Below are 27,501 nucleotides of genomic sequence, written 5' to 3'. Positions count from 1 at the left end.
AATAGTCATCTGAAATCAATGGCTCTTTAAGTGAACCACTGTTAGTACACTACCCAATAAAAATGCTGCCAAAAAAAAATACATCTACTATTGGTGGAACAGGACTACACCATATTCCTAACTTCAGAATAAACCACCTGATTTTTAATCAAATCAGCATAGAATGACCTGACTGAAAAGCTTCCCATTCCTGCTCTCATTCTACCATTTTGCATCTGGAACTGATGTAGAAATTTGTGTTGCTTCCAACCATAAAAATAATCCTTCTCTGCTATGGGTTTATTATTGAACAAGAACTGATCAAAGAGTCAATTATCCCGGGAATCCCCTTCAATCCCCACTCTCTCAAATCCTAATTAAGAAATAATATCACACAACATTGTTAGCATCATCGACTTTGTCCTTCACAAAGTCCTTAAATTACAACAGGACAAAACTATTGTATCATCACTTTGTATTTGAACAAAAAACCCTATTTCCATTTTTCCTTTGTAATTTAATGGACTGTAGCAGTCCATGCCCATAAAACTAGGATAGCTCAAACTATTTTAGAAATCTTTCAAGATCCAGTGCCATCGCAGAAATTCAAGGGAGGGATAGATTTAATAATTGAGATCAAGGGTTTACTGAGATGAGAGAAGGAGAGAGGGGAAGAAGGGAGGTTCTGCATCAAATTTTAGGAGCAGCTGTTCCAATACAACCAATCTTACACCACCAGCCCCAAGCCCAGACAAAGGAGGAGGGTTGTGCCACACTGGCAGCTGGCACTGGAATCCTTGCCAAATTCTCATGGTCATGGAATGGAAAAACAGGATTCATGTAGCCAACCCCATATAGTTGGGACAAGGTTATTGATGATGATGATGATGATGAACTGATCATAGATTTAATTATAAAAAGAATAAGAACATCAGAAATGTCCAAGAGAGAATACAGTGTTTTAAAAGAAAGAAGAGCAAGGAAAAACACAAGGGCCTTCTAGCACCCAAGGTGCAAGGTGATGCACACACCAGAATGAAGCCAGGTGCAAATAGTTGAAAACTTAAAATACAAAAAACATGAATACATTAAAACATGGAATCTAGAATTGAAAAAAAAAAAAAAAAACTTTAAAAAGCTCATTAACTCAAGCCCAAATACATAAGCATAAAATAAAACAAATCCAAAGTGAAAGAAAACAGACATGGAACTCCCAAAAAGGTGGGTTTGGGTTAAACAGAACAAAAAATCTGTTCATGTGCCAGGTTAGTTAGTCTGACCATCCGATTCAACCACAAGTTGAAAACGTTGATTTAAACTACAAGTAGGAAGATTTGAAGTTAGGTCTTTAGGTTCAAAGAAAATAAATCCACCACTACATCATGATTCAATCACATATTTTTATTGCCTTTGTTACTTGTCTTTATTATTGCCATACGCAAATGCACATGAACATTTACTAGTTTACAAAAGAAGAAGATAGTACACTAAGTGAAACAAGGAAGGGACACAATCACATATATAGCAACATCACTACCTCTAACGTAGCCAGGCCATGAGAGACCATCTCAATCATCCTTGTTCTAACCTGCCAGTATAGAACAAAATAATCAATCACCAGTACTCATGAACAATAATTCTCAAATGATCATTTCCAGTATCAGGAAGAATAAAGTGAACAAAAGAAGAAAAGAATTTATCATTTGAAAGTTATCCTTGTAATCAAATGTAAACAAGGTGTGAAATTATCAATAATAGCCCAAAGGATTTTTCCAATGATAATAAATCAGAAGCATGTGAATTTCAATTTCTAAATCACAATCACAATAATTCTACTAACATAAAATAATGAAAAGATGGTCACACTTGTTTTTTTATCAGTAATCAATTCATTTCATTAAGATAAAATTGAAACGTACAATGAGATTCTGTTACAAGAAACCCCTTTTACCAATTAGTTCACCCAAATCACAAATTCACAATGTCACCCAAAACAGTTGCTCCCTGTACACCCCTTGTTTTGCCAAAATATCAGCCATCCCATTGGCTGTTCTCTTTACCCATCTGGTTGTTGCCCCTATCTCCTTTACTAGTTTTGTCTCCTACAAAGATGGTCAAACTTGTTTTATCTCCTACTAAGAGACACTTCTATTCTTTGTATCAGGAATGTTCTGTCCACACTCTTTCCATGTATATTGTCCTTTACTTCTTAACAATTTTTCATATTACTATTAAAAAATGTTAACAGCCTATGTGGGCGCGCATGCAAGACTAAACTCTTAGATTTCTACTTTTCCTCTATTGAATACTGAAAAGACTTTTCCAATAAAGGTTTTCTGCAAAGTGCAAACGCTGGGTTAGTTGCTATTGTACTAGAATTTGTGCCATTATATTTAATATTCCTAATCCAGCTTAGTTACAAGAACATCTGGAGCAACAAGAAGAAATGGTGATCCATGGAATGGAACTTGTTAAATGAGCAAACAAATAGAAGGGCCAAATCAAAATCATGGTGTAAATTGATTGAAGCACCCACTAGAATGTAATGGTCTTTAAAATTGTATAAATTAATGTGGGCCAAGATAAAGAATGCATAGAGATATAAGAATGTAAGTAATTTCTAAGCTATATGTATTAAGGAATTTCATGATAGAGGAATCATGGATCAACATATGACAATAACTCTACTGTTCTTACTCCCAAGAAAGCTGGGCTGGAGTCCAAGAGAATATCATAGAATAAAATCATTTATTGACTGCAGGAAAAATGTCAACACATATGGAAATAAAATATTGCAAGTATAAAAATAGCAATCCTATATAGCACGAATAGTTTCTTTATAAAAACAAGTAAAATTTTACTCTTTGAAGGAATCACTCCCTTTGAAAGTCTACTGTCCTGTATAATCAGACTTCATCGGTTTGACTGACTGCAATATGGAGTTTTCCTTGGCACAAGTATTAGTAGTTTTTAATCTAGAAAGGAACCCCCAGACTATGCAATACAAGCAAAATGTAAGTATGCTTCCCCTGTTTCATGTAACTAATTAACAGCATGGGCTGGAGGGAGACAAATTTTCATCTGTAATCAAAGTAGGAAATTCTGTTCCAATGTGCTACATTACCAAGAAGAATAGAGAGGCAAGATTAATACCTCTTGGTCTGACTTCTCATTCTCAAATTTTGGATAGAAAGTGGCTCTGATTTGTGCCGAAGTGTACGTGAAGTTGTCAACGGAGAAATTTGCACCCAGAAGACCTTTGAATAATTTATTCAATCCAGTTCTACTCTTGTCAACTTTCATTTTTTCGGCATAATCTTCCCCAATATCAACAGCCACGGAAGTTTGTTCTGGAGTTGCAGTTTCAACTTCAACAGCCATAGCTCTGCACACTGTTCCATGTGACTTATGCTTCAAGATGGCTGTCTGACCTTTCACAGGAGCTTGATTCGAGAATGGAACGCTCCCAAATTGTATCGGTGAGATTGGAGAAGAGGCTTGTCCACCAGTTTCGTTAATACGCAACGCAGTCAGCCTATCTGCAATAGATTCAGCATTCGCTGGTGTACCCTCAGTGGACATAGATGGTCTGTCAAATTTTGGCTTCTCTTTCCATCTTTGTTCTCTTATTCCATCTTTTCCCTGCACAAAGATTCAAGGAAGGTTAGAAAATATTATCAAGGAAAAATACCATTATCCTTCCTTCCCTGCATTATTAACAAAAAGCTGATAGGAGTAGAGGGAACAGAATAAGGCAAGTGATCATCTTAAGCACTTCATTAGTTGATTTTAAGAATCTTTATTTGATCATTGTAATTCAGACCATAAAGAAGAGGAACCAAGGAAAAGATTCTTGAAGATTAAAATCCAGCATTCAGATTACATTTCGTGAATAACAACTAAAAATCATCGTGTTTGAGGAACCAACATCGTTTATGAGAAATCAAACCCATCAAAATTCAAGGGAAACAACGGAATCGTCACAAGGAGAACACATTGAACATAAAAGGCGCTCTAAACAGAATAAGATCGTCATCTTCATCTGCCTTATCCTGCCTAAGTGGACTCAATGGAATGAACGATGTCCCTCCACTTTGCACTAAATAAGGCCATAGAAGAAGAGCAAGATGGCCATAACAACAACGACGACGACAAATAAACCATCACCAGTTCCAACTCATCTAAGAAGGTAGTGGTACATTTCCTAGATAATCCTTCGAATAAACCGTAATATAACGAAAACTTGTATAGCCGAAGCTTGTAAGAGAAACCGGTCGTCGTACCCTATGATTCGGCATTGATGAATCAGATACAGAGCTGGAATATCTGAGAGCTTCAGCTAAAGCAGTAGGAGCTGATCAAGAAAATGAAGAAGAACGATTGAATAGAAGAAAACTCTGGAGATTGATTGTCCTTTACAATGCCGGCATTCATAGAGAGCTCCTTTGGCGAGAAAGATATATTATATACACGAAATGAGAGGAGCGAGGTTTGCAGAGAGAAAGAGAGAGAGATGAGGGAGAGGAAGAGTAGGTCAGCAAAATAACGGGTCAACAAATCTCTCATGCTGTTGATTTTGGTTCCTCTTGACTTACGGTACCCTCTCGAATAACTCCTCGCTCTCCGTTGTGTGTACACTGATTGAATGACAAAACGATGGAACTGCCTCGTGAGTAATATTGGTTCACGCAGAGAATTTCTTGGTTCCTCGCGACTTGTTACTATTTTGAAGTTCATAGTGGCAAGTAATGGTTTCATTCACCTGCAGCTGCAACATGCCAAATGGATCGTTTGCAATGTCGCCTGTTCGAATCCCACCTTCACCCGGGATTGGGTTATGGGCTTATGATTTGACTCCGGATCTCTTAACTAAAGTTCATCCATGTCTATCCACAAAACACTATTTTCTGCATTTGGAATATCTCTCCATGCATAATAATATGCAAGAGGATGAGATATTCTCTATGTGTGATTATGTAAGGGAATTGTGGCCTTATGCAGTTTGGGTTGGGGGCGGGCTTCCCCTATTTGTGTAGTCCGTGGAGGATGGAGCAAAAAACGGTTTCATTCGGTTGCACATCTCTCCTCAAGATTGCTCGCATCTTCAGATCTCCTCGCAAAAAAATGCGCCGAAACGCAAAAACTCGTCGGCATTTGACAAATATGTTGGCAAACTTGGCATGTGTCAAGGTAAATACGGGCTCGGGAATTAGGCTCTGTTTGGTTAGCAGGAATAAAAGTCTAAAATTGAAATAGACATTTTCGATTCAAGTGTTTGGTGGGACAGAATCTCATTGCCATTTTTGGGCTCCCATTTGAGGCAATGGACATTCCCTCTCCTTCTCATGGGAATGAAATCCCATTCTAGCTAATAATGATTTCCATTTTGATTCCTCTATAAACCAAATAGTTTATGGGAATAGACCATTCTGATTCTGATTGTGAGGGATTTCAATTGTAAACCAAAAAGATCCTTAATGGTTTCATGGAAAATTAAGACTAGATTTGAAAAGAGTGCAAATATAAATATATACAATGTGAATATAAATTTAAAAATACAAAATACAAAGCTTTGCATTGTACATATTTATATTTGTACTCTTTCTAAATCAAGCCTAAATGAAAAATAACAAAATATACATTACCCAAGGGGGTATTCTATAATGTGAACCATTTTTATTGTTGTCAGTTTCAAAAACAAATCAAAACTATTTAATTTGAAAATAATTTATTTTTCAAAATAAAAATACAAAAAAATGTATTCTTGATTGTGTATATATTTTTTTGTTTTCATAACTGAACTAAAAAAGCATGTTCTTGAATTGGAATTTTATGATTTTAAAAACATATTTTCATCTTTTTTTAATCTCATGTTATATAAATCATATAATTTCTAGGTTAAAATTATTAAAAAAAACTTTTGATTGTTCCAAAAATATATATTTTTTGTTCATGCGACGACTCCCAAAAACTAATGAACACATTACCTTATAAATATTTAATATTGAAGCATATTTGGTCTCTTCATCCATAGCATAAGCTAGAATCGGATCCACAGTCCACACCACTCCCAATTATGACACATATCCAGCTCTACACTCTAATTTGTTTTGCCTTTGTTTTTGCATTTTCTTCTTTATGGACTAGCACAACACCCAGCCCCGCTCTGTTTTTAGAAAACTCTGTTGATCTGAGTGGTCAGATGCCCTTGATTCAGAATAACCTTGGTGTATGGATAAATATATGGCCGATAGCATAGCATACACCACTGTATGAATATCTTTGACTTGTCTCCCATCTCAGGCCTGTTTACAGTCAATCAAACTAATGCCATATCAGCAAGTTATTTGCTTAGTGTGACCAAAGTTTGGCAAGATAGTTGAGAAAATCTGGGCAACTAATCCTACCTTGTGGAACACTTGTCCCTTGATCCAAGAGGTTGAACAAGTCCAAGTGGTTGGTAAATTCTGGGATAAAAAGGGCTATCCCTTCCAACAGTAAAATTTGGTACCGTTTGTGTGCTAGAAGACCCAATATAAATATGGCACTCTAGTCTAACAACAGGATACAAGAAATATCCTGAGAAAACTTCCTTGGTTCGTATTCACAGTTTCCGGTTTCGTATTGGAGTAATTGTGCAAGTGGCATAGCCCATTTATCTTTGTGTGTTGCTTCTGCTTTGCAGGGTCTTTCGAACTCACGATGCAGTAGTGATCATTGGCAGTCTGGCCCCGCCCATACAGATCCGGGCCTGGCCTATAGCTCTTGACATATGTGTTAAATCCAGTCAGGGCACAGACTGGCCCAGCCCATAATCATCGATACTCACGAATCACTAAGTCGCATACCTTCCTAATTCCTTCAAAAATGTCTATGACCTTTCTTGTTGAATCCAGATTTCCTATTCACTTTTCCAATCCACTCTCTACCTCCAGTGAATTGCAGCTACACATACCTCAATTCATAAAAGAGATGTGTGGCTGCAATTCACGACGGGTAGAGAGTTAATAGGAAATCCCGTTTGTTTCTTGTCATATTCACTTTTTAGTTTTTTTTTTTTTTTTTCTTATCTAACAGGGGTGCAACTTGATCCCCATTAACCTGAACCCAACCTGGAGTAGGCCTCATGTAGCGGAAAGCATTTCTAGCCCAGCCTGGCCTGCCTTGCAAAAAAACCCAAGCTTGGGCCTAAGTTTTGTGTTCTGGCCCAGCCCAGGCACATATCAGGCCTCAAAGTTTGCAGGCCTTGCATACTATATATATACAGCATATTATAAATAATACTAGCGGGGGACCCGTGCGATGCACGAGATTTATTAAGTGAAAGTTAAATAATAGAAATGGTCATTTACTAAAATATCCTTTATAGTTTCGTGGATTTACTAAAATCTACCATATAGTTAGCATATTACTAAAACACCACTTATAATTTGTAATGGATTTAATCAACCTTTCATTAGATGATAGTGGAAAATGACAGTATTGATCATAATATTCATTTAATTAAATTTAATCAAAAGAAAATAAAAATAAAAGTACAATTTTTTGCCCTTAATAAGACACGGACAACCATTATACTGGCTATATTTGGTCAATTTTGTTTTCTATACAAAAAAAAAATTGTTAAAGGTATTTTTAGAATAAAAAAACACGGGCCTAATGGAAAAGTAAATACTCTTTAATAAAAGGTTGATTAAATAAATAGGTTGTAAAATATATAGGATGTTTTAATAAAATGAAAACTATAAGGTAGGTTTAAGTAAATACGTAAAACTATAAGGTGTGTTCTAGTAAATGACCCTAATAGAAACACATATGAGTATACAATTGTTTTATATATTTCAATTTTTAAAATAATTAATAATATTCATATTTTATATAGTACTTTTAATAAATTTTTTATAATACAAAAATAACAATAATTAATTTCAGTTAAGTTTATTCATCAAACTAATGAAACCGACTAACCCGATTAACTAAACTTGAGTTTGTCGGTTTTCTAGTATTTTAGGTCGGCTTTGGTTCAAAAAATTCCCAATTCAACCAAGTTGGATCAGTTTCACTTTGGCCATTTGTAAACCGACCAAAATTGAACAACTTAACCATGAATAGAAAATAATATTTTATATTTTAAATATAAATTTTAATATAAAAATGTAGAAAACTTCTCATATTTCTTAGTCTAAAATGTTATATATCATAAATCTAATTTTTAAATTTATTTTATAATAATTGCACTATAATTTTTAAAATTAAATTAAATTATTAAGTTTAAATCTTTTGAACTGATTGGCCAAACTAAAAAATCAACCCAAACCGACACAACTTGAGTGGGTTGGTTTTCACAAAAGGTCAGTCAGTTTCAGCTGACCAACTCCCCAACCTGACTAGGTCAAATTGATTGGTCAAATAGCCTACAACCAACTGAACCAACTCATAAACACTCGTAGTTTAAGCTAAATTAACAGTATTGTCTCTAATAAATAACAATAGTTTAATCTCTAATAATTATTGAAAACTTATAGCAAAAATACACAATTATTGAAAATATATTGATAATGAAAAATACAATAAGTACTAAAAATATATTAACTTAGTCAATAAATAGTATAATATCAAATAATAGTTTAATATTAATAAATATTAATCAATAAGTTATAACTAAAATACAATAAGTACAATAAATTAAATTTAAAATTTTCAATAATAGTAGTTTAATCTCCAACAATTATTGAAAGTTTTATGTTAAATAACAAAACAAAATAAATTTATACCTAATCATTGAAAATGCATTTATTACAAAAAACAATAAATAATTGCTGAAATACAATAAATATTAATTTTAATTTATATAATTATATAATAAATACAGATTAATAGTTTAAAATTATTATTAACAAATATTAATTTTTTTTAATGTTATTTTCTCAAATTATTACTTGATATAAGTGAAATTAGTTATTTGCAACATTATGAAAATATTAAATTATTATTAATTTCAATATTTTGCTATAATTATTTTTCTACTTTTCAGATTTTTTTTAATTTATTACATAATTTGTTTATTTTAGCTATTTAAAATCTAGTTATGTTAAATATTTTGTTATTTAAAATATTTAATTATTTAAATACTTAAATAATATGTTAAATATTTAATTTTTAAATATTAATTATTTATTGAATTTAATTATCCATAAAATCATAATTTATATTATTATTATTATATAATTTTATTATTAGTTTTGTAATATATTAAATTATTATTTATTTCAATATTATGTTATAATACTTTTCTACTTTAAAAATTTTTATTTTAATTTATTACTTAAATATACAAAATTGTTAAATTTGTTGTTATTTGAATTTTATTTATTTAAAGCTATTACATATTATTAAATATTTGAAAAACATTTAAATTGATAATTCAAAAAAACATAATTTAAATTGTTAGTACATAATTTCATGATATTTTGTATAAAAATATAAAATTATTTTTATGTTTTTAATAAATATTTTAAATTTAGTATATAATTTTGCTAAAATATTTAAATAATTCTTAAACTTTTTAATCAAAACTTTCTTTAGATAGATATAGATAAAAAGTAGGGGAGAGGATAAATAGGAATTATAGATAATTTAGGAGATAAACTCTCTACTAAATTAGAGATAATTTTGGAAATAAATAGGAATTAGAGATAATTTAGAAGATAATTAGGAATTAGAGATAACTTTGGAGAAAGTGGAGGATAGTGGGGGAGGTAGTTTAGGAAAAATTTTAGAATAAGAGATTATTTACGTTATTGGAAAAATGCATCTCATTGGTTGTTTCAAAAATGACATGGAATTAAAAAAATAAAAAATTAAAATAATGAAAAAATTTCTAGACTTCCTTGTTTTAATATAAATATAAATACAAATATATATATTTATTTATTTATTGCAAATATTTTATACATATTACTTCAAGAAACATGTTTTTTGTTTCAGTTTTAGAAACCATAAAAAAATGAAGACAAGTACAACCCGAAAACATGCTTTCCATGTTCTTTTAAGAGCCAATCTGTGTTTCCAAATCAGATGGTTCGGATTTGATTTTTGAACTCACAACAAGAAGAACAATGCACCAAAGGTTAATGGCTTGTTTGCAACGGCTTTTTCTAACTTAAAACTGCTAGAATTTCAAAATAGAATCACCGAAGTTTAATGATAAACACTTACAAAAAGGACAATGGTTTACTTTTTAGACAATAAAAACGTGCACTTCCAATGCATTAGCCGATCCATTAAAAATTAACGGCAAATTGATATAGATGAGGATATTTTCAAATGAGAAGTGAATTTAAATGCAATGAAAACCCAAAGTGGAATTGATTTATTTTATTTGGTTTACCAAAAAAACAGATCGTATTATATGGTTCACCGTATCAAAGTGGAATTGATAAGTGAAGAGTTTCTATATGCTGCAATGGGCACAAAAATAACTTTAACAGGTCGTATTATATGGTAACTGCATTCCACTTTTGTTCCTTAAGAACCTTGCAGTACAGAAATGCTTGTCGAATTCAAAATTTTACAAGAATATAATAAGAGCTGCGAATTAGAATAACCATTTCTATGAAAAGGAAGCAACACAGATTGAAATTGCTCCAATTTCTTCTGACCTTGCTTGATCTCATTCAAAACTCTCCATGTAGTCCATGCTCATCACCCGCCCGTGAGGATGTAGAAATGGGAAAAAATGACTAAACTTGTAGGCACTTTTGCTCCATGAGAAAATGAAGCACAACAGTGGTATTTACACAAGTTCCTTTTCTTTCCTTGTTGATTCAGATCTATACCAGAAAATTTGAAGTTAAACCAAGTTATACTTCAGTACGTGGTAGAATCAATCGTAAGGGACACCTCATCAGGTGCATCCATTCCCCCAAAAGAGATTTGATCCAATTCCATTGTCCTGTTGAGTGGACCTTGTGGTGTTCCAAAAAGAGTAGAGAATATCTGCCTATGACATTCATCGCAGAAACAGAAATATGAAAAGTGGCCCTCACCAAAGAGCTTATGCACTGTGGCTTCTGGTAGAACCCGACGTACAAAGTCGGTCATTAATGGTGACACAACCCCATCATCCATCCCCTGTTCAGCATTGGAACATTATTCAACAAATTACCCTTGATATATACTACCCATTTTGCATTCTACTGAACTACTGAACAGTAAGAAGAAAGGCAAGGAGGATACCTCTCAAACTAACATTTCTGGTAAGATAAATAACCTTTTAACACTTGTAGTAACTATTCTAAACTTTAGCCAAAAGAAACATAAATTGGAAAGGAAGATACACAGACCTGCCATATGTGTACTGGTCCAAGAAATCCTGTCAACTCCAGGTCAGCTTGACTGTAAATGGATTTCAGCCAAGGGAGGATACCTCTCCCTTGACGCTTCTTCTGTACCTGAAGGTCTGCAAGGCTAAAACCCCAATTTGACACCTGTAATACTGCTTCTTCCACAAATGGTCTTGGATTTCTTTGGCGGATCGATTCCTCCACATCCCTTTGCCAATATTCTTCAAAGTTTGGGTCCTCTATCAGAATCCTGTCCTGAATAGTGTAACACAGACCAGACAAGTAATCTTTTGTCAATCTGTAATATTAGCCTTTCCAGCTGAGGAAAGCATAACGAAAAATTATAATGACAACTGAAAACATTGGAATTTAGTATTGGCATTATAATTAGTTAATATTGAAAGGTTTTAGATCAAATGGAATGAAGTGAAAGTGGTAATGCAGTCACCTTCTTTCCTAATGACAGTGATAACCACTTGTCAAGTTGACCATGCTTTCCAGATAGGAAGCTCTGCCTGTAGAAGTAAGGAAGAAATCTTGGGAACCTCCGGGCTAGAAAGTACATCATTTTTCTTCTAAATGTCCATTTTTCCCAACTTCTTTGTTTCTCTTCCTTACTCATTGCTGAATCATAAGGATTAACCATTGGAGCAAACATGGCTGCACCTGCAGGTTTTGGTTGCAGATGCATCAAAAACAAAATTGCTACCAGAATGCACAAAACACCTTAAATTTTGTGACGAATAGTGCATCTTGAGCCAGTGAAAGTAATGTCAAAACCTTCTCAACTGACAAAGGGTTCTGAAAACAGCTATATTTTTACCCCACATGCATTTTTGAAGTCCATGCATCTATGCCCTCAGTACAATCCATTAACCAACCATCAACATCCCAACTGAAATCATTAAAACATCAGATGAACAACACTGGCAACACTAAATTTATAGGAGGAATCTAATATAACATGTCATTTAGGCTAACCATGTCTTTGCAGTTTAATGTTGAGTTCCTTGAAGACTGGAAATTTTCGTCACTTCCATACTGATGACAAAAAAAATAACTAGCAACATAATAACTTTTCCCATTGATCCAAGACCAATGTACAGTTGCAAAAAATTTTTGAGCTAGATGGAAACAATACAAGAAATGTAACCATTATCCACTAGAAACCAGCAAACAAAAGAGAACAGAAGGAAAGGAAGAGAGGAGAGAGAGGAAGAGAAAAGCTTGAGAGGCAAAAAATCTATGCTGGTGGCGCCCTCTTGAATATTTATATTTAAGTGACAGTAAATAAAAAAGGGAAAAATTACAGAATGCCCTTACAGCACAAGTTATTATAAAAACACATAAAATCCCAACAGTAACCAAAGGTGGCAGCAAAATATTTCACTGGTAAAAAAACTTGTTGAAAGTCTACTCCAGGAAGCTGAACTTTTAGGTTGAGTTCACATATCTAATTTTACTACTGGATGGATTTTTTTGTGAAGAGTTACACAAGTAAGCCCAGAGTTTGCCTGTGTATCCTGGAAATTTCAAGCAGGTAATAAGATACTTCAGGAGAAAAATATTAACTTGTATTTTCTGATTTATCATTGGAATAAGGTGTAGATGATGATAATTTTATGAATTTTGGTACTTGGTAGGCATTATAGGCACAAATCAAGGCATGACCAAAACAATTTTCCTTTATGATAATCTGTTCGACTTCAAGGCAAAGCCTCTTTCATAGTTATGTACTAAAATAACCAAAACATGGAGCAGGAACTTGAATGGATATAGAGCAGGATCATAGGAGTTGGAAATTTGAATGCATAAGCCCATTTAGAGAGAAGACTACCTAGAGAAGAGCCCATTCATATAGAATCTCAACAGACAACTACCATGCCACTACCACTCCATGAATGGATTAATTGAGTGACTACTGACTAAGACTCGCTTTGATATCCATCACTAAACTAAACAAAGTAACAAAAATCATAAGAGAATAAATGTAAATGAATATGCCCAGTTTACTGGGTTCTACCACTGCAGGGCCCAAGGTTCAAAGTAACACCCAATACACATGAACATGCATATTTGGTGTTTCTTCACTATCAAAAACTATTCATTTTATTATATTTTTTTCTTTGGGATTATCACAGAGGACCAGTGTTTATGTTACTTGACACTTAAAAAAAGCATATTGAAGACCTCCCGATATGGTAAGATACGTCTGATACGGGTGTATCATGTCAAAATTTTGAACCTTAGCAGGGCCCGATCATACTCAAAGAATAGCTTGATCTACCAAAGCAAAGTGAAGAGGGCTTTGATTTGGTTACTGTGTAATTGTATCTGTCAATTAGGGGGAGATAGCCATGTTAGAAGGATGAGAACAGAGAGTTACAAAAGGGAGGGAAAGAAGGAGAAAGGAGAGGGTTAAAATAGGGAGAGATAATGTGTTAACCACGTGTCTGTGAATATTTGTGTGTGTGTGTGTGTGAGAGAGAGAGAGAGGGGTACAAACCTACTAGGGATTGGTTTATTGCTTTGTGTGGTATATGATTAGCCTAGATATTGGAGGGGAAATTTCCTCCAACCTACACTATATAAAAGGAGCCTAAGCTGTTACTCTTCTCATAAGAACATAACTATGAAATTAGGATCATTTCATAGCATGCAGTTCTGGTTACTCTGGTTTTGTAAAATTACCGGAAAATAATTTCCCTTTTGTTGTACCAATAAACCCATAATAAGAAAAGGATCAGTTCTCCCAAGGATGGTTTCTTTTTTGACTAATTTTCATTGATTATGCAATTATATCAAATAAACTCTGTTAACCATATAAGTTCAATTTCTCGAAGGAAATATGCACTATCCTTTAGGTGCTACTGCAGACTGATGAAGAAAAGTACAACAATACCACCTGCAATTTAATAAAGAAGTCAGGAATCCATAATTGCAAAGTAAAAGAGAAAGCAGAAATACCAGCAATTTTATCAGGAATATATCTCAGTGCAGCCCAAGCATGGATGCTTCCACTTGAGTGACCCACCACCCAGAACTTGTCAGTAACACCAACAGCATTTGCTATGGACAAAATATCCCAGGCAGATGAATTAAGATTCCTGTCAGGATGAGGATCACTCTCTCCAAAACCAGGAAGATCATATGTGACCATGTGAATACCAAACTCCTCTAGAAGTGATGTTTTAATTCCAGGTATCCCTGTAGGGGGATGGTATGGAAAAAAACATGACAAAACTTCATCAGCAGAAAAAAAAAAAAAACACTTAGACCACTTTGCACAATGCAGTAATACCATACTGAAACAATTGATTCACCTCCAAATCGGGAAGAAAGAAAGGAATGTGGAGCAATCAGAGAGAATCTAGCCCGGTCAGCTGAAACGCCTTGTTCATGATATGCCATGTACCTTCCATCCAGAAGTTGAAAACGTGTAGCACTTGGAGGATGTATTTTTACTTTCTTTGTCACTGGAATTGTACTATCATGTCCAGTATTTATGCCCAATGCTGCACATATGACATGTCAGAAAATTATAGGCAGAAACAAAAAATAAAGGTTAAAACATCATATTATTGGGTATTACTATACAGAGAAAAGGAAGGGATAAGAAATTAAACATCAAATTGATGGAAGCGTTAGTTTTAGTTGTCTCTTCTAAATTAGGACATCAACAAGTATACTGTACTTTTCAATAGGCTTGAAAAGTTGCCCAGGTTTCATTTCAACTATCTCAATTTTCCTTCTTCATTGGGCTTTTCATTTAGATATTACTCCAAACTTTGTGCATATGATCTAATAAAAGTTCAGAATTTTTTTCTTCTTTTCTTTTCTTTTCTCAACAACAAAAGAATCTATTAAAAAAAATGTTAAACCCAAGTCACTATTAACAGAAGTGGAAAAGGGAAGATACAAAAAAAGAGTTAAAAATGGCATATGCAAACTTATGACATGATACAAGACATGCATGGCATACTCTTCACAAGATTTTGTGCACTAGCATGTGCTTTGGCATGTGATAGCAAGTATTTCAAGAAGACAAACAGTATATGGATTTTTCTGATATTTTTGGGTGATATCTAAGTAACTCCCTTCCTATTGGAAACACTGCTAGGTGACCTTGATTTCCACCACAACCAAACTATTTTTTTTTCTTTCCTTTTTAAGTGTTTTGAGGCTCGGTAAAGAGATTTAATTTCTTTTCGTTTCCTGTTAGTATATTTACCCTCGTTAGCAGTATGGTAGCCTCTCGTTTTATAGGTCAGGATGCTAGGCACTCCAAACCCTTTTTTTCTCAGGTATATGAACTCCAGAGTCCAGGTACCTATTCCAATCAACAATCTATTCTCCTCCCTTAATGTTTTTGTAAGTGCCTTCTACATTGTTGGGAAGTTCAACAAATTGGCTGTTTAGTTACAGTGATTGGACTAAGTGCTAAAGTTAGGAAATTCCACTGATCCTCACAGAGATAACAGAAGTTACTTATGATGCTTGACACCCCTGTGGCCCTACCACATAAGGACATTGGCTTAAAATACGATAATGGAATCAAATATTTAACTATAGTTGATGTTTCAACAAACAGATGTACCATTACTCCCGCAAGTAATCTGCTATGTGAGTATGTGTGCTTTTTTTTTTTTTGTTTACTGTGGATGGTAATCTCTTTCGAAGATGTACCAGAGTGAGATTTTAGGAATCTGAATGGTGTGGGGAAGGAAGACTAGGTGACATTTGTCCAAGATTGTAAAGGCCGCACACGAGAGCATCACAGTTAGTCAATGCTTCGAAAAGAGTGGTGTGAATAAGTTGTGTGGAGTCTGATATTCAGGCATATCATATTAGATAAAGAATTGGAAGAGTTTTCTGTTTTATTTTTAATATTAGAGGCACTGAAGGTGGATACTAATGAACTAAATGCAAGATTGTGGAAAGAATGTGTGGATGAGAATTTTTCTGTTAAGCTGTTTTACAAGGTGGTTACAAGAAGTTAGGTTGAAGGATCTGATGTTAAGAGGGTATTGAGAAATCCAGTTCTTCCTACATTTGAGGCTCTTGCATGGTAATGTTCTTGAGTAGTAATTTGATGTTAGGTTATTTGAAATAAAGGGGTTTCCGGCTTCCAAGTATTTGTTTGATGTATAAAGAAGTAAAGAACATGAGGAAGACATGAAACACTTGTTCATTTGATGTAGTATGACAAAATTTATGTGGGATTTCTTCTTTTCTATGTTCAAGCGAGATATTATCAACCTCTCCAAATATTAGGTGTGGTAAGAAGGTCAAAGGAGAGAGAGAGAGAGAGAGAGAGATTTTAACACCATATAAAGAGAGAAATAGACACATTTTTTAAGATAAAGCAATGTCTAAAAGCAAGCTAATTGCAGAATTTTGCTCACTGATTGTGAACAGGTTGCTAGCATATCCAGAATTAAGGGTGTAAACAGAAAGGTGTGGTTACAACTTGTGGGCAATGTTGGGTCTTTGTAATGGGGGATCTTAAATTGGATGTGGGGAGTGTCATTGTACTTAATTTTCGGTGAAGTTTGCTTGCTATTTGTTAAGAGCACTTCACAAAAGATTATATCTTCTTCTTTTTCCTATTTATGAAAGCAGTCCACCAGGAGTAAATCTTCTCCATTTCCAGGTAGAGCACTTTTCACTGCATGTATCAATTTATTTGGGAAGCTGATTGCCACATTTTTGGCTTTTTTGTATTTGCCTCTCTCTCTCCTTCATCTGTGTTCTTCTTGGATGGTTTATTTATTTATTCTACATTGCTGATCAAAAGAAAAAAAAATGGGAAATGCAAATCCATAGAGATAAAATTATTTTCTTTGTCTGAATGTTTCTAAATAAGCTAATCTTCTCTGTACGACATTCCATAATGACTAGTCACTAGATAACCAACCAAATGTTATCATCCTAACTAATAACTAAGGTACAGCTATTGCAGTTGGTAGCATACACCATTGACAGGATTCTGCATATGCTCAGGTTCAGCGTGAATGAGCCACCGTGGTCTATAACAGGGTAGGATTAAAAATCTTCCCTATAGAAAAGCAGGAGTTTTTACAACATAACAATCAGATTATGAGGTAATTACACCCACAGCGAGGGAGAGAGAGAGAGAGAGAGAGAGAGAGAGAGAGAGAGAGAGAGAGAGAGAGAGTACGAAGCTGATAAATCAGTTATGGACAACTAATCGGAAATAACAAATTTCTGATTCAAGAGCAATAGGAGGGTGCAAAAAATTAGTATAACTACTGAAGCCCTGTAAAAGTAATATCTTAAGCATCTGATGCCTTCTAACAAGATTTGAATTATGCAACAGAATTTATTCATCTTTATAATGGGTTGATGATACAGAAAAACCTGAACTACCTGCAAGTGCAAGGATGAAGACGAAGAACACCACCGACCAGGCATGAGCAGGATCCCGGTCCTCCGGCAAGAATTCGTTCATGAAGCTTAGCCTACTAGAAACCTTCGCCCAAGGCCCTCCCAACTTCTTAACAATATACGAGTCCTCATTCCCAAGATTCTGTTGCACTATATCCCTGCAACCCCTGGCCAACTCCTGAAGCATTTCGGCTACAGACTTCAGAAATCCTTTAACCTGATCCTTTAGGCTCTCTATTTCAGCACCATCACCTTCGAGCCCCTCGACACCTATAAAATCCGCCCTTCTCGTTTCCAGAGCAGCTGGAGTGGTTCCAATTCCGTCGCCGGCGTATCTTATCCCTGTGTCCTCCACAAGGCTTGCGAGCTCCTCTCGCCATGACTTCGATGCTGTAACTTCTGACATTTATACAACATACACCTACAAACACCTAATTGCAGGATCACAACATCAAGTTCTCAGAATCCGCTTTCATGAATTTAACACAGAGACGACGCAGAGATGCCAAGTCGATCGCTAGAACTCATTTTAAAGCAGAAGTCCTACATCAACCATCGCAGTAGTTCCAAACCCCTATAAAACAAAACTAATATCGGAACTCCATTGGCGTGATCCGAAAAGACATTGTTTAATAGCAGAAACCCTAGCCGACCAGCAATTAACGGACTAGATCCCTCCAAGTAAGTCAATACAAAATGGCTAAAAGGCAAAAGTATCGACACTCTTTTTTTTCCCTTTAGACAGACGGACAGAGACGTGGATGCTGAAATTGTTGCTGGCTTGCTGCAGGTCTATTTGTATCGAATACCAATACGAATGGGCACTTTAACCGTCATCGCCATTAATGGTCGTTTAAGCTCTTCAACGCTCTGAACTAGACTTGCCGAGGACCATGAACCACAGTGGTTATGACTTGTGAAAGTACCGGTTTTGTTGATTACATCAGCTGGAAATCGAGGGCTGTCGTGTAATTAACTGCCTGGCCACAGGCTAATTGGTGGGTGATGGAGTGTTTTTAACGGTTTGTCACCTGTAATCGCCGGCTAAAGTGTAAAGGCTCCTTGACGCTGTGGAGTGACGTGCGGTGTGTGCATGTGACGAGGAATGTTTTTTTCTTTACTTCACTCCTTTTTTTAAAGCTCGGTGTTGAAAACCGGGAAAGATACTCTGCTTCTCTCCTAGCTTCCATTCCAGTGTAGATGGCTGAAGTGGAATATCCTAACCGTCCACTGATGATGGTCATTTTGGATTGGATGAATCAAGTCAACAACAGACCGTTAGGATGAACCAACGAATAGTTTCCTTTTGGCTCATCATCTGCCACGTTTAAAGGCATGTTGAAACAGAAACCTAGTGCTGTTAATCAACACAGGCAAACTTGACATCGCGATAGTGAGAGCAATGATTTTTGGAAGGGTAGTTGTGGAAATCGGGAGGAGTACCGATGGCAGGTTACTTGGGAAACGAGCGGATCCCCTCTTTCGCTTTTTTTATTTTTTTTGGGTAGTGGGCTGGTGGTTGGTGGGCCCCGAAGGCCTGCCAATGTCATCAATATGTAGCCGTGGTTGGTGGGCCCCAATTGTCTTTCACCGATCAACGCCTGAGATTTGGTAGATGGTGGGACCGGGGGACCTCGATTTCGTAAAGAGAACTTGTTGATTCAAAGTGGAAATGGAAGATGAAACTTAGGGGTAGGGGGTTAAAAAAGGAATAGTTGGATTTGGACGGTTGACTTGAACCATTGGTGAGTGAACTGAGATGAGGCTAGTAGGTTGGTGGTCTACATCCATTGGAAATGAGTCTTTCTTACTGAACAGATGACAGGTATGCGATGTTTATAGAACGACGGAGGAAGCGATAGCCACGCACCACGTGCCTGGCGACTGGCGTGGGTGTTTCGTCAATGCATCGATGAAAATTAGAGATATTTTGGTAAATAAAAATAATTGGTGTTTTTGTCTTTGTGCGGATGAAACTACTCGAGTTTGCTTAGCAATTCCCTACCATAAATTACGAAGAAGAAGAGTCGGTGGTTACAGACTTACGAGCAACAATAGTCAATAGTGTGTAGGATGACATAGACAAATGGATGGTCCCAGATCCAGGACATGGTTTGGTTGTTTGAGGCACGTTGATGCAATATGAGTGGTGGTTAGGGAGTTGGATTTGGCTCATAGTCGTGGTATATGAGGTGTATTTTCTCTCAATAATATGCAAGTTGAGCCATCAACAGGTTGGAAGAATCTCTAACAATGCATCCAACTCGTACACGTATCTCTGCCTCGGTCTTTATAATTTGGCCCTACTATTGGACCCCGAGCAAGTGAATAGATTCCTCTAGATAAAAAGATGATGTAAAGCTAGCGTGGAGATAAACTACTGCGAGCTGAGAGCGACTAACCGTATAAGGATAGAATGTCCTTCAGTATTGCAAATCTTATATAAAAGAGAACATTAATAAAGGATTTGTAACATCCGAAACCCTTACGCACTGTGAAAGAATGGACCAGATAGAATCAATTGATTGGAGGAGACATGCCAGAAATCTTATGAATGATAAATTTGTAGTTGGGGTTGTTTGATGAAGTCGTGAGGAATCAAATGGGCAGTTAATATTCATTGGACCGACTAGAAGTGGTTGAAATCAATATTGTTTTCGGTTGATGGATTTATATGTACTTTTCACTCATGAACGCTTATTAATTTGCGAGGATAAAAGATTGACTCGATCAATAATCCAATGACCTAACCAGTTGAAACGCTAAAATTTTAAAATTTTCAATCAGGTTAGTTGGTCACGGATTAAATATCAATTAATTTCTCTTTTTTCTTTTATATTTTTAGTCATTTTCATCATTATTAATAATAATAAATATCATTTATAACACTTCTTTTTTTATAACTAATAAATGTGTATGTGCTTTATACTTAGTAATTTTTATGATTATAGTAAATAATATGTTTCTAAAATTTTTTATATTTCTTTGCCTATAAAATATATTATTGTTTATCACATTTATTTTTTTTTAATATTTTTAGTTGATATAGGATTTCATGAAAGATTAGGAATTAATACCCTAAATATGAGACTTAGTGATAGGAAACTTAATGATGAAAAATATAGTAGTTCAAATTACATTTTGTATCCCACACAATTAGAGAGAAAGAATAAATTCAAAAATAAGGGTATTATAGTCAATAATATGATCTAATAAATGTTAATGGGACTATGGGAGCCAATACCTTAAATATAAAATTTTATTAGATGGATTTAGATGGGGAGAAAAGTAACTATTCAAATTACATATTTGTCCTTACAATTAGAGAAGGACCAAATTCAAGCAATCAAAACAATATTGAGTTATTCTGAAATTCTTTCATGTGCTTTTATAATTTTGTTTGTTTTTATATTTGCACTATTTGATTTATCACATCATAGGTTGAGTTATTTGACGGATAGTTAAACCAGCCACACTTGAAATAGTTTCATTTCCATATCAGCTTTTTTAAAATAATGGTTAAAGAGTGATTTTCCATATTTTACTTATTGCAACATTAGTGTCATTGCTCACATTTGAATTGCAATTAATTGATATATATGCTCAATTTGGAAGGAGCACAAATACAAATATATATATATAGTGCAAAACCTTGTATTTGTGTATTATTTTTGTATGTATTTGAACTATATATACTTGTATTTGTACTCTTTTCAAATTGAACCACGATGCCAAAAAGACATGCACTAAAGAGCTATATCCAATCAATATATCCACTGAAATTTAATAAATACCACCTGACTAGTTAATACCTTTTATGATACCTGTTGATTGGTTACATATTTTTTCTTTTCTAGCATCATGACTTTCCAATGTTATAGTTGAACCCTTATAAGATAGGGTAACATTTGATAAAAAAAAAAAAAAAAAAAAAAAAAAAAAAAAAAAAAAAAAAAAAACTAAGGGAATTTGAATGGGGAATGGGAATGCTCTATTCCCATTGTTTGGTTTAGATATGAATGGGGAAAGGGAATTTGAATAAGCATGAATTGGATTTCATTCCCAATGGAGAGGCAGGGAATGTCCATTCCCTCATATAGAAGAATGTAATTCCAGTAGGAATGAGAGTGGGATTCCAATTCCGCTCAACCAAATAGTTTGAACAGGAATAGACTATTCTGATTCCGATTCCAGACCCCTATTCCCATGAACTAAACAAGGCCTAAATTTATTCATGCACAACATAAGGGAAAAATGGAGGGGTGCATCCGAAGTCTTTATGCAATGGGTGAATTGTAAACATCATTTTGACTGAAATGATATAATTCTACAAAACAAATTTGGGGATAATTAAGGAACCCATGTATAGCTCCAATGGGTGATAAAAATTAGATAAACTAGATTGAGATGGTTTAATCACGTGCATGGAATACTATCAACAATACCATTTAAAGGGGGTTAGGTACAATGCAACCCAATGCAGAATTCTGAATGACAGCCCCCCATGGTCTATTAGTAGCCCCCTATAAACCGCATCACACATGTGAATTTGGTATCAATTCACGGTCAAGATTCATCCCCCTGTACAGTGGGGCTAAAAAATTATGTTCTGGATTGATCAATTATTCTCTCTTAATAAGAACGATGGACAAACTGAAAATAACTTTGTAGAAGAGAAAGAAGCTACCCAATGTAACAAAAAACGTAACAAAAGTGGTTTGTAAAATGAGAAAGGTGCAAAAATGGAGTTAAGATCTCTTACCTACACCTCAGTTGACAGTGAGAACATCTCCCATATTTGCATGTTACCATTCATGGGGAGATATTCTCAATGTTAAGGGTGCAAGTTGGGTGGGTTGAGTCGAGTTTATGGTCAACCCGAGCCCAATCCTAAAATTTGAGTATAAAGCCCGAGCTCGAGGTCAAGCCCGATTTTCTCAATCCGAGCCTAATCCGCACTGTAATTTGATGCATTCGGATTGGTCAATGAACCCACTCTAAAATTATATGTATATATGTATTTAATCAAATATGTATGCAATTAAATATGTATATAAATGTATATATATACAAATATATATGTATATATATGTAAAGATGTAAGCAAAATTAACATATATACATATTTGTATAGTTGGGCTGGGTTTGGGCTAGGGGTGGCCAAGAGCCGAGTTCTTCACAAGCTATTCGATTTCAACTCATGAGAAGTCTAACTCGGCTCAGTTTCAACCAAGCTTCAGTCGAGCTCGAATAACTACATATATAATAATAATAATAATTGATGAAGGAAGATTTGGCCCGACCTCTCTATTACGTGACACGTGGCAGAAACAACAGGTCGGCAAAAGGGGCCAAGCCTAGGCGGGAACAAGGGGACACTAGCGGACTAAGCTCCCTACCGGGGGCCCGAACTGACCCACCTTGTAACAGCTCGGGATACACTTCGCCGAACTGACCCTTGTAACAGCTCGGGATACACTTCGTCGAACTGACCCACCTTGTAATAGCTCGGGATACACTTCGCCGAACTGACCCACCTTGTAACAGCTCGGGACACACTTCGTCGAGCCCACCCACCTTGTAACAGCTCAGGATACACTTCGCCGAACTGACCCACCTTGTAACAGCTCGGGATAAACTTCGTCGAACTGACCTGCCCTATAGATACCTCCGAGCTCAAGACCGCCTCGCTCAGCACTCACTTGGCACCAAAACCAAACAAGTCGTACCACGCCAGACACTAAGGAAGTTCGTGCCCAAGGGCGCCGCGCCTGACTGATTTGGGATCTGACGTTTGGCGGCAGCACCCTAAACGGCCACCTGCCACCGCCACTGACACCGCCATCTCCAGTTAGATGACGGTTAGGCAGTGACGGTTCTGTATCAACAGAAAGGACGACGGCCGAATTGACAAGCACAAGGGTAATCATACTTGACCTGACAAGGGCCCCGGGATGAGTGCACGAAGTGACTATAAGAGCCCCCTGCCCCCGACAACGGAGGTATGCAAACTTGGCGCTATCTGGTATTACCTTGCTTTTGAAGGATTCTAACTTGAGCTTCGGAGCCTCTACACCGGGTTCCCCCCGGAGTTTCTCCATCTCCTCCGTTTCAGGTTCCCTGCTACCCCGTTCGGAAGCAAGGCAGCGGACAGCTAAGACCGGCCGGATCGCGCTCCATCAATTGCCATCGTCTATGGGAAACGTTGCAAAAAGCCTCCCTCCAAACTTCGATAACCCCCTTTTCTTCAAAAAAAAAAACCCAACACTCATGGCCTCCTCCAGCAACACCGGACGTGGCACAGAGACAAACGCCATCGGGGAGCAACTTCAAGTCCCCGTAGTGTGCGTTGGACAGTTCACCATTCCCCTTTCGGCGGATGGGATCCCCAGCCTGAACGCGCCACAAGCAGTGGCACCCGTAAACCCTCCTACCACAAGCATCCCTTTTCCTCTCCCCATTGAGACAACCTTCACTGAAACGGCTGTCGTCCCCCTGGCAGCTAGCCAAAACCGGTTGGAGGACCTGATGTAGTGCATGCGGGCAATGCAAGCCCAAATGCAACAGTTCCAGCAGCACCAGCTTCACCAGCACCAAGTACTACACAACATCTCCCAGTATCACTATCAACAGCAGTTCCCCCAACTGCCACTGAACCAACCATTACTTCCGCCTCGCCACCCCGCTCCGAGGTCGGTCAAGGCCTCCCCGCAGGATGGGCGCCCCCACCAGGTGAAGGCCTCCTGGCCCCAGAACCACCCCAATAGCCAGGCCTCGTCCCCAGGCCGAAGAGAGAAAAATGTCATCCCCGCCTCGCAACCCGCAGGCGGGTCGAGAACCTCGCCCGCGAGGTCGGCACCCCGGCGCTCCATGCCCGAGCTCCCGCTCACCGAAAACTAATTCGCACCGCTGGCGGCAGACTACCAGCATTCTGGGCCCATTGAGCTCGGTAACACAGAGGCCAGCAACGCCAGCAAAAGGCCCGCTCAACGACGAAGGCGCCGGCGAAGTCGCCGAACCGCCACCCGCGCCTTGTTGGAATTCAGAGGCAAAGACACGAGCTCGGACGAGGTAGGGGCTGCCCCGGTTCTCTCGGTTCCTTCCCCCCTCGCATCGGAACTCCTGGCGGTCCCCTTACCCAAAGACTTCAAGCTCCCACCTCTGGACAAGTACGACGAGTCCTTCGACCCCAACGACCACGTTGACGCCTTTCAGTCCCAAATGCACCTCGCCAGGGCCAGCGAATCGTGCATGTGCGTGGCCTTTACCACCACCCTCAGGGGGGTAGCCCGCACTTGGTACAGGAACCTGGCTCCCGGGTCGATAAAGTGTTGGGCCCAGTTCGTGCAAGTCTTCACCACACACTTCGTCACCAGCCGACGGTGCCCCAGAATAGAGGAAAGCATCTTCGGAGTGGTTCAAAGAGAAGGAGAACCTATTCGGGGCTACATCAAGCGGTTCAACGAAGCATGCTTGCAGATACCGCGGTTGGACCCCGCAGTGCAGCTCGCGGCGACCAAAAGAGGGGTGACGCACAAAGAATTCAAATGGCACATGGTGGCCAACCAGCCCGCAACCGTGGCCGAATTCCTCAAACTCGCGGATAAGTTCATGAGGACAGAGGAAGAAATCAACCAACGAACCGAAGGTGGGAACGAGAAAAGAAAGAGAGAAGATGAGCTCCCCAACCCGGTGAATAGAAAAAACCCGACCCGGGAGTCGAAGTCGAACCTGTCATTCCGGGCCTCCCTAGCGGTTCGGATGGACTACACGCCGTTAAACACGAGGTGGACAGAGATCTTAATGACGATCAAAGGCGGCCCCGTACATTAAGTGGCCACCTCGCCTAAAGGGAAATCCGAACAAGAGAAATAAGAATTTGTATTGCAGTTTCCATAGAGACCATGGTCATAGCACCAAACAGTGTAACAACCTCAGGGACGAGATAGAGGGGCTCATCCGTCGCGGATACTTGAGAAACTTTGTACAACACAATAATAAAAATAAAGCAGGTCGGCAAGGGGAGCACGAAAAGGATGCCCCCGAGTCTAGCAACAGACCTGTCGAACCGTTGCAAAAGTAGCATCCAGAAGAGAGGCCAGTTCGGGGAACCATCCATGTAATAGTAGGAGGTTTGGTGGTAGCGGAGTGTACCGCGGCAGCAGCCTGGACTTCGGTTCCCGAAGCGGCCCTCGAAGAACGGAACCCCCCAAAGAGATCAAAGACCGGAGAACCAATCTTTTTCACGGAGGACGACGCACGAGGAGTCCACTACCCCCATGATGACGCGTTTGTCATTAAACTAAGGATCAACGACTTCGAGGTCAGGCGAGTACTCGTAGATTCGGGCAGCTCAGCGGACATCCTCTTCAAATCAGCATTTGACCAGCTGCAGTTACAGAGGAGCGAACTGAAGCCCGCGAACACTCCCCTGGTAGGTTTTAGAGGAGAGGAAGTCAGGCCCCTCGGAAAAATAATTGTCCCTGTGGAAGTCGGCACATGGCCTTGTGCAGTCAGACTCAACCATGAGTTCATGGTAGTCGTGACCCCCTCCCCAAACAATGCCATAATAGGGCGGCCGATCACGCGTATCCTACGGGTAGCGGTCTCCACCTACTATTTGGCCATGAAGTTCCCTACGGACTTCGATGTAGGGGTAGCGCGGGGCGACCAGCTCGAGTCCCGCAAGTGTTATGTTGCCGCCTTGAAGGGAAAAACCAAGGCGGCCGACGACCTCGAACTGGAACGGCCTGCAGAGCAAGGTGAGGAACGAGCTTCGCCCACAGAGGAAACTGTCGCAATCTTGACTTCGGCTACGGACCCGGCATGCACACTTCAGATCAGAGCTTCCATCGAGGATCCCCTACGAACCGAACTGGTGAGTTTTTTACTTCAAATTTTAGATATTTTTGCCTAGTCCGCGGCCGACATGCCCGGCATTAGCTCCAGACTGATAACTCACAAACTTAATACTGACCCTGTAGTTAGACCCGTTAGACAGAAGAAACACAACTTAGCCCCAGAACGCTGGAGAGCGGTCGATGAGGAGGTCGAGAAGCTCCTCGCAGCAAACTTCATAAGGGAAGTCCATTACCCGAGTTGGGTGGCCAACCCGGTGTTGGTAAAAAAGGCAAGCGGCAAGTGGCGCATGTGCGTCGACTATACCAACCTGAATTGAGCTTGCCCGAAAGATTGCTTCCCCCTCCCCAGAATTGACCGCCTAGTGGACGCGACCTCGGGAAACAAGTTGCTAAGCTTCTTGGACGCCTACTCGAGTTACAACCAAGTTAGGATGGACCCATCCGATGAGAAAAAAACCAGCTTCATAACCGAGTTCGGCCTGTATTGCTACAAAGTCATGCCCTTCGGACTAAAAAATGCCGGAGCGACTTTCCAAAGACTTGTAAATAGGCTATTTCAGCCCCTGATTGGTACGAAGATAGAGTGCTATGTAGACAACATGGTCATCAAGACTCAGTTTTCACAAGAATTAATACAAGACTTAGATTCTGTTTTCTAAATCCTGCGTCAGTTTAGCATGAAGTTGAACCCCAACAAGTGTGTCTTCGGTGTCACCTCGGGCAAGTTCCTATGCTACATTGTCAATCGGCGTGGTATTGAGGCCAACTCGGACAAAATAAAAGCCATTCTAGATATGAAACCACCTCGGAAGGTAAAAGAGGTTCAGAGGCTAAACGGCCGCATAGCCGCTCTAAGCCACTTTTTGTCTAAGTCAGCAGACCGCTGTCTACCCTTCTTCAAGGCAGTA

The 27,501-nt window shown here is 38.0% G+C and overlaps 2 protein-coding genes across 2 annotated transcripts in view; both read right to left on the bottom strand.

Annotated features, from left to right (window-relative positions):
* LOC148868323 (tRNA ligase 1-like) overlaps nt 1-4,626 on the bottom strand; it is a 139,351-nt gene extending 134,725 nt beyond the window's left edge. The window contains exons 1-3 of the mRNA XM_088968420.1: nt 4,263-4,626; nt 3,133-3,621; nt 1,517-1,567 (exon numbers count right to left, since the gene is read on the bottom strand). Of these exons, the coding sequence (XP_088824546.1) occupies nt 1,517-1,567; nt 3,133-3,621; nt 4,263-4,277 (555 nt within the window). The 5' untranslated portion in view covers nt 4,278-4,626. The remainder of the gene's footprint in view (nt 1-1,516; nt 1,568-3,132; nt 3,622-4,262) is intronic.
* Nucleotides 4,627-10,447: 5,821 nt separating this feature from the next.
* On the bottom strand, nt 10,448-19,157 carry LOC148868322 (uncharacterized). The gene is made up of 6 exons (XM_088971425.1): nt 17,715-19,157; nt 14,648-14,839; nt 14,292-14,531; nt 11,773-11,990; nt 11,325-11,579; nt 10,448-11,112 (listed from the first exon to the last, which is right to left on the bottom strand). Exons 1-6 carry the CDS (start codon nt 18,136-18,138, stop codon nt 10,849-10,851), a joined length of 1,593 nt encoding a protein of 530 aa, XP_088827551.1. The 5' UTR covers nt 18,139-19,157; the 3' UTR covers nt 10,448-10,848.
* Between the last annotated feature and the right edge of the window lie 8,344 nt (nt 19,158-27,501).

The sequence above is a fragment of the Nelumbo lutea genome, chromosome 2 (genome assembly GCF_056320005.1).
Source record: "Nelumbo lutea isolate HS-2025 chromosome 2, American lotus-T2T, whole genome shotgun sequence".
NCBI lineage: Eukaryota > Viridiplantae > Streptophyta > Magnoliopsida > Proteales > Nelumbonaceae > Nelumbo > Nelumbo lutea.
This window is presented reverse-complemented; position numbering and strand designations above follow the sequence as displayed.